Genomic DNA, 7,670 nt, shown 5'->3' on the forward strand with positions numbered 1-7,670 from the left:
GACTTGTAGGGTGCCCAAGGTTTCCACTCTTATTACAGGTCTGTCATCAAGGACCTCGAGGAGACTCTGACGGGAATGAGGACTCTTGCTGCTGCCAAAGACAATCTTGTTGCTAAATTGACAAAGGAGAAGAAACAAGCCGATTCCCAAGTCCATGCCATGTAAATGAAGATGAAAGAAGGGACCAAGGCGGCAACTGATGAGGCAAAGATGTCCGCATCTAAGCTTATACTGCAAGCAAGGATCCAGTTTGTGACTGAGGTGAACGATCCTTCCTTTGACAGGGAAAACTGGGAGGTGGATGAATGGAAGAAGTCTTTGCAAGGCTGGGCGAAGCAGAGGAAGAGGAGGATGCTGGTGAGGAAGAAAAGGCTGCAGATGAAGGCGAGGCTGGGACTAGTAGCGTGAAGGATGCAGACGAAGATGGTGAAGGAAAAGAAACAGCCACTGAAGGGGATGCTGTGGAGACGGGCAATGAGGGATGATAAAGACAAGGCCTGAGCCCGTTCTGTTTTTCTTTTGTTGATGTTTTTATGAAAAATTTGGTTGTGTACTTTAAGACAATAGTAACTTAGGGTAAAGGATCTAGGATCCTTAAGACGATTAATAGGGGTAGCAAAGGTGGAGGGATCCTCTGTTTGTGGGGATGAAGCTTTTGTTGCCACTGACTTTTAATTTCCTGCACTTAAATAAACAGCTAGCAGCAACTTACTTTAACCCGGATGGATGGTCCATGCTTTGAATGGTGAAATTCGGGTTAACTTTTGGTAACTTTAAGTAAGTTTTCTAATAAATATCATCTTTTTATTATTTACTTGTTTACCTGTTGTATGAAAATTTTGTTTAATATAGCTTTAGCTCTATTGAAAATTTTAAGAAATGATTTAATGTAAAAATTTTAGGATAGAATATCCTTATAAAAATAATTTAAAGATTTTAAATTCTTAAGCAAAAAAGATTTATAAAGATCTCAGCTAAACAATTATAAATTGACAAGTGAAAATCATACCAGAAGGTCTAATTAGACCTAAGATACTATAAGTAGTGACCCTTCCGTGATCCTTGTAAAAATAAGTTAAGGTTTTTGAATCCACAAATCTTGATTCTCGCAATTGAACTTAGAATATATGTTGCAAAGAACTTATAAGATTAATTGGGGTTAGACCCATCAGATTGGGGCAAGCCCATAAATAATCTGGGAGAAGCCCGTGCAACTGGGGACTGGCCCAAAGATACGGGTGTTAACTGGGGACTCGTCCAAATCGGGATTTAGCCCAAACGTGAGATAACATGAAAATGTTTTAAACCGGTGGTATGGTACGTCTACCATAAATCGTAGGATCCTCCATATAGCCTAAGACAACGAAATTGTCAGCCACTAAGCGTGTACTGGTCCCGCTGCCCCGGACTATACGTTGGATAGCGTGCGCTCCAAGCGAGAGTGTAGAAACTCTAATTTATAAGAAATGTGAAAACCTTTAAACCTTGGAAGATATGACCATCGGGGGTCATACCTTAATCGTGGGCTAGGCCAAAGGAAATAGTAAAGTACCTTAAACGTGGAGGAGAGGTGGCCAACCTCTTAGACATTAATCCTCTAACTAGAATCCTGCATTGTTACTTAAAACTTGGACAAAACAAACGTTAAGAATATGTTATCCTTAAACTAACAAAAATCTTAAATGAATAAGTGATCAGATAGATATTACCATTTTTAGGATCCTTGATCCTTTAAGGATACTCCATCCTCGGAGGGTACCCGATCCTGATAAGAAAAAGTACTTCTTGAGGTGGATAGCATTCCATGCTCTTGGTAACTTGTTGCCTTCCATAGTGAGCAAATGATATGCCCATTTCCCTGCTTCCGACTCGATTAGAAAAGGACCTTCTCACTTGAGCCTAAACAATCATGAGCCCGAGCTTAAGCTTGAGCCTAAAGTAAGCTCATTTAATAAACACGTCTGAGGCTGAGCTTCACTTTTTTAGCTCGAGCCGCCTCGTGAGCCTAAACGAGCCTATCATACTTATAATATATATAGATATATTTAATAATGATTATATATATATATAATACTAAGAAAAAAAATAAAATATATTATGTTATATATAATATTATAATTGGAAAAAAATTTGTATATAAGTAATGTTAAATATGTAAAAATTAAATAATAAATCGTAAATGAATTAAGCCCGAGTCAAGCTCTATGTAATTAGAGATCGAAACGAGCCGAGCTCGAGCTCTCTGTAAGTTAAACGGGTCATTCGGCTTGTTTGCACCCTTAGCTTTTTATATGTTCATAATTGGCATAGGTTATTCTAACACCATATATGTTATTTGGACACCACATGCACATATATGGCTCGTACAGGGGTTATACGAGCCGTATAAGTGCAAAATTTTGCCCGTTTGTGATGAATAGTGTCAGGTGTTTGAAGCATATACGACTCGTATAGGGCTGGCTATATGACCTGTATAGACTACAAAAGCTGTCATCGATACATTAGTTAGTCATGTAAAGCTGTACAACTCGTATAATTCATAAATCGTATAAAGTTGTTAACACATCATTTAGTGACGTTTGAATATAACGACTCTTTTAATTTTCACTTGAAAACATGACATGTAAATTGGAAAGTAATTAGGGTTTTCCAAAATTCAAAACCCATTGTGTGATCACGTGAGCGTCACCCGCCGTTCAATCAACGGCCTATTTCAAACGAAGTTAATCCAACGGCCGAAACAGCCGCGTTAGATTAAAGCTGATAATATCCATCCATCCATCCATTGAATATTTATTTATTTGTGCGTACGCTTTCAAATTAGGGCTCTTACAACACAACACAATCACAGTAGCAGCCACCACCAATACGTACAGCTATATATATAACGCAGTCATCTTCTGCACACCTTACAGCATAACATGGTACGCGTTTATTTTATTTTATATCTGTTTTATCATTTCTGATTCTGATTGTGATTGTTGTTTATGTTTAATTTACTTACAGGCTTTGCCCAATCAGCAAACTGTTGATTATCCCAGTTTTAAGCTTGTTATTGTTGGCGATGGTGGAACTGGTATGCATGCTTCTTATTCTTACACTTATTATTTTTATTTTTATTATTATTATTATTATTATTATTATTAAGTTAGCTTTTGCTGTCTGTTAATATGAAAGTTGTTGTCTTAGGGTTTTAATTGTAACCCATTTTGATACAAGTAATAATATTAATAATAGGCTATATGAAGGTTTAGGGTTTATACGGTGTTTTGATATAGTTTTAACAGTTTGGATTCAAATTTTCCTATTTAATGTTGAGTTTACACACACATTTGTATATGTAGTTTTCAGAGTTTTACGCACGGGCGATTATGCCGATTATTGATTAAATTTGACCGTTAGCTAAAGTTAAGTCTGAGTACCGACTTGTTTCCGATTTTCCCAACACCGATAGTTAATGCATTTACATTGGAAAAAAAAGTCCTGCATTTGATGTTGCAAATCATTACCTTTTCAAATCATGTTTTAAATGCTGTGTTATATATATATATATATATATGATCAGGATCATGAGAGAACCTTTTTGAAATTGAGAACTATGAGAACCATTTTGGATCACAAAAAACCCAAAAATAAAAAAAAATCATAAAATAAAAAAAACACAAAAATAAAAAAAGTATAAAAACCAAAATTCTTATTTTATCATCCCGGTTTCATAAAAAAAACAAAACTCGGTTTAGCTAAATTATATACACATGTATAATATATACATATATGTATATTTACATGTTTTTTTTGTACACATGTGTATAATTTAAGATAAATGATACTGTACATATGTGTATATTGCGTAACTAAAGTTTATATAAAATTATACATATGTGTATAACATGACGTTTTTTTTATTTTTTTTTGTATTTTTTTTGTATTTTTTTTAATGAAACCGGAATAAAATATAAGAATTTTGGTTTTTTTACTTTTTAAAAATTTTTGTTATTTTTTGTTTTATGATTTTTTTAAATATTTTTTTAAAGGTGTTTTTAGTGGTCCAAAATGGTTCTCAAAGTTCTCAATTTGCAAAGGGTTCTCTTAAGATCCTTACCCTATATATATATATTGTATATATTTGGTTATATAATTAAGGATTCAAGCATTTCGTGGGTGACGTGGATGTTCTTAATTTGTTAAACAACACATTTTTTTATGTAACTTACAGTTTTGTATATATTTGGTTTGATTACGGGTGATTAGGCGGTTTAGCGTTTAATTTGGTCAGCTAACTAAAATTTGTTGTTGTTTTGACTTCCGATTACCTATTATTAGGCAATTATTTGTTCGACTAGGGGTAATTAGGTGGATTAGCGAGTAATTTGGCCATTAAACTAAAGTTTGACACCTGACATCCAATTGTCGGCGTTTCTTTCCATTTTCCCAACACTGATAGATATAATGCAATAATGTGTATTTGATGCTGTAAATCATTATGTGTTCAAGTTATGTATTAATTGGTATGTATCTGAATGCTGTTTTTGTAATAAAGAGCTATGAATACATTATTTGGTATGTATTTGCTTGTGGATCTAATCAAGGATTCAACGCATTAGTTTACATGTTTATGTTCTTAATTTGTTGAACATGAGTAATAACTTTTTTTTGCATATGAATCGTGTAGGAAAAACTACCTTTGTGAAGAGACACTTGACAGGAGAATTTGAAAAGAAATACGAACGTGAGTAATTCATATTTTATATGTTTTCATTGGTTTTCATATGCTTGGGTGATTGAATATATGTCCTATTTTGTTTGTTTTAGCAACCATTGGTGTTGAAGTTCATCCCTTGGACTTTTTCACCAACTGTGGAAAGATTCGGTTTTACTGCTGGGACACAGCTGGACAGGAGAAATTCGGTGGTCTTCGTGATGGTTACTAGTAAGTATTGTTTATATCAAGATTGTTCAAGTTGTTTTTTTTTTTTGAATTAAGTTTTAGGAGAGAATATAATGTGATTCAAGTAACTTTGGAAAGTACTTATTTAGATGCTATTTGTGATGTAGTTATCTTTAATGTGAGCTTTGTATTAATTCAATTATATGTTCCGAATTTTTTTGCAGTATTCACGGTCAATGTGCTATTATTATGTTTGATGTTACCGCACGATTGACATACAAGAATGTTCCCACATGGCATCGTGACCTTTGCCGGTTCGTCTACATACTCCATAAATGTTTTCCTGTTGTGTGCATCAACAATCTTTATTATCCTTTCTTGACACCCTTTAATTGTTTTTCTGTTTATAGTGTTTGTGAAAACATCCCAATTGTACTGTGCGGAAACAAGGTTGATGTAAAGAACCGTCAAGTGAAGGCAAAGCAGGTTACTTTCCACCGAAAGAAGAACTTGCAGTACTATGAGATCTCCGCCAAAAGTAACTACAACTTTGAGAAGCCTTTCCTTTATCTCGCCAGGAAACTCGCAGGGTAACTTAACTTTTACCTATTTCTCAGTAAAATATATTCATCCTGTTTTGAAAGATGTTGATTTTATTTATTTTGTTTTCAGGGACCCTAACTTGCATTTTGTGGAGTCGCCTGCTCTAGCTCCGCCAGAAGTGCAAATAGACATGGCTGCTCAACAACAGTAAGCCAATTAGTTGCTTTTGATTTCAAAGTACTGCTGTTTGAAATTTTTTGATGTTGGTGAATGATGTTTTTTTGAAACATATTGCAGGCATGAAGCTGAGCTTGCTGCAGCTGCGAGCCAGCCGCTTCCAGATGACGATGACGATGCTTTCGAATAGGGTTGAAAAGTCTAAGCCGTTTGTGGGATTTTATGAGGGTATGTGTTTGTTGAGTATGTCTGAATGGTTTAAAGAACTGTAGTCAGGTTTGTGTTTGTTGGAAAAGATTGTATTTTCGTGTTGTGAAGAAATGTTTGGGTGTTGAGTTTTAACAGCTCCCAATATCTTCAATATGTTATTGTCATACATTTTTATTTGTCACTTCATATTGATTTGAGTTATCAGTGTTGTGTTTTATCAATGACGGTTATAACTAGAGGTGCTTAAACCAGAAATTTTTAAGAACCGGAACCGGTTATGGTCAACAAAGGTTGAAACCGGGTCCATTAGGTTTTTTTCGGGTTTTGGGTAGGATAGGGTCAAGTTTTGACCAGGTATAGTTTTGGAGGGAAACCTAAAACCTGGCCCATACCTGCGAGTAGGGTCGGGTTCAGTTTCGGGTAGGAACCGTTAGGCCCTCTAGTTATAGCATGTGGTTTGAGATGTTAACACAATTTAACTTGTTACTAAATACTTGGATAGGCTAACCATTTTCAAATGATGTGCCAGTTTGAATCATATTCAAATGGATATATTGTCTTTAGAGCTTCTAACATAAAAGTGGTGTTTTAGCTCAAATGTCGAACCAGAACTCCAGAAGTATATACGCAATGCCGCAATGGTGTTATAACTAGATAGTGGATGGCGGTTGTGATTAGAGGTGCATAAACCGGGTATTCTCAGTGGACCAGAAACGGAACCGGTATGGTCAACAAAAGTCAAAACCGGGTCCGGATAGGAACCGGTTCCAAGTATAGTCGGGCCGGTTCCGTCGAGTTTTTTCCGAGTTTTGGATAGAGTTGGGTTTTGACCGGGCATTGATGGAACAGGTTCCATCAGGCCTGGGTCGATTCCGGTTTTAGTTACAGTTCCGCAGGAAACCCGAAGCCCGGTCCGTACCTGTGGGTAGGGTCCGGTTCCAGGTCGGGTCCGGAATCGGTTCTTTAGTTTGTGATGGTGGTAGTGGTGCAATAGATATGAGTAGCCGTGGTGTTGAGGGAAATGACAGAAATGGGATGGTCAAGTTTTTTGCCGGAGATGTGATGTCAGCTTTAACGCTCTGTTTCCGAATTCATTAATAAAAGAAAAGAAAAAAAAAATATTTTCATTTCTTTACTTTTTTCCCCGTTTGTTTCCAAATTAGAAACAAAACTTCTCCTTCCAACTTGATTTCTATTTCTCCTTATTCCACATATTTATTTTCTTCCGTTTAATGAAAGTATGAAACCCACAAACACAACTTTCTTTTATTTTCTTTCATTTAAACAAACTTTAGAACACAATAATTTTTTATTTCCTTCTATTTAACTTTTTTTCCATCCTTAAACCATTCTTTTCTATTATAAGGGGTTGTTTGTTTACATCTGAAATCATTCAGATGGAAACATTTTATTCATTCAGACTTTAGTATGTTTGGTTTCAAACATAAAAATATCTGAATAGTTAAAATTATGTATGAATCAGTCAGACTCATGTTATTGTTAAATGAACCAAATAGCCCCTAAGTGGTATTAAAATAGTTTTGAAAAATTAACATAAAGACTTAAGATCCATTAGTGTCACAAACCATTGGTGATTTGGCGTTACTCGTCAAGGCTACCTCTGAGAAGTGAAAATTTTTTTGGACTGAAGGCGAATAAATATCTTGGGTCTTAAGTAAAAGAAGTATTTTGTTATGTTTAAACCATTTAATTTTTAAATGAGCTTACTTGGTTATTATTGGGTTGTGCAAAAAAATTTTGTAAAAAGTTATCTTAAACATGTCTCAAATGATACTAGAACCCACAACCTTGTCGTTGGGAATTATACCCATTTGTCATTAGATTAAGTTAA

At 35.1% G+C, this 7,670-nt stretch overlaps 1 protein-coding gene across 1 annotated transcript; it reads left to right on the forward strand.

Moving 5' to 3' along the window:
• The first annotated feature begins 305 nt into the window (after nucleotides 1–305).
• Nucleotides 306–6,039, forward strand: LOC143596291 (GTP-binding nuclear protein Ran1B-like). The gene is made up of 8 exons (XM_077075102.1): nucleotides 306–471; nucleotides 2,825–3,076; nucleotides 4,673–4,729; nucleotides 4,813–4,930; nucleotides 5,113–5,202; nucleotides 5,299–5,478; nucleotides 5,561–5,638; nucleotides 5,729–6,039. Exons 1-8 carry the CDS (start codon nucleotides 306–308, stop codon nucleotides 5,796–5,798), a joined length of 1,011 nt encoding a protein of 336 aa, XP_076931217.1. The 3' UTR covers nucleotides 5,799–6,039.
• The last annotated feature ends 1,631 nt before the right edge of the window (nucleotides 6,040–7,670 follow it).

This window comes from Bidens hawaiensis, unplaced genomic scaffold (genome assembly GCF_021521415.1).
Source record: "Bidens hawaiensis isolate Kalapana, Puna unplaced genomic scaffold, B.hawaiensis_p1.1 tig00046211_1, whole genome shotgun sequence".
Lineage (NCBI taxonomy): Eukaryota > Viridiplantae > Streptophyta > Magnoliopsida > Asterales > Asteraceae > Bidens > Bidens hawaiensis.

Excerpts from the sequence above, each read along its gene's own strand:
- LOC143596291 (XM_077075102.1), top strand. The coding sequence starts at position 306 with ATGGAAGAAGTCTTTGCAAGGCTGGGCGAAGCAGAGGAAGAGGAGGAT. Across the intron at positions 4,931-5,112 it reads GGTCTTCGTGATGGTTACTA|TATTCACGGTCAATGTGCTA; the intron begins GTAAGTATTGTT and ends ATTTTTTTGCAG. Across the intron at positions 5,203-5,298 it reads TGGCATCGTGACCTTTGCCG|TGTTTGTGAAAACATCCCAA; the intron begins GTTCGTCTACAT and ends TTCTGTTTATAG.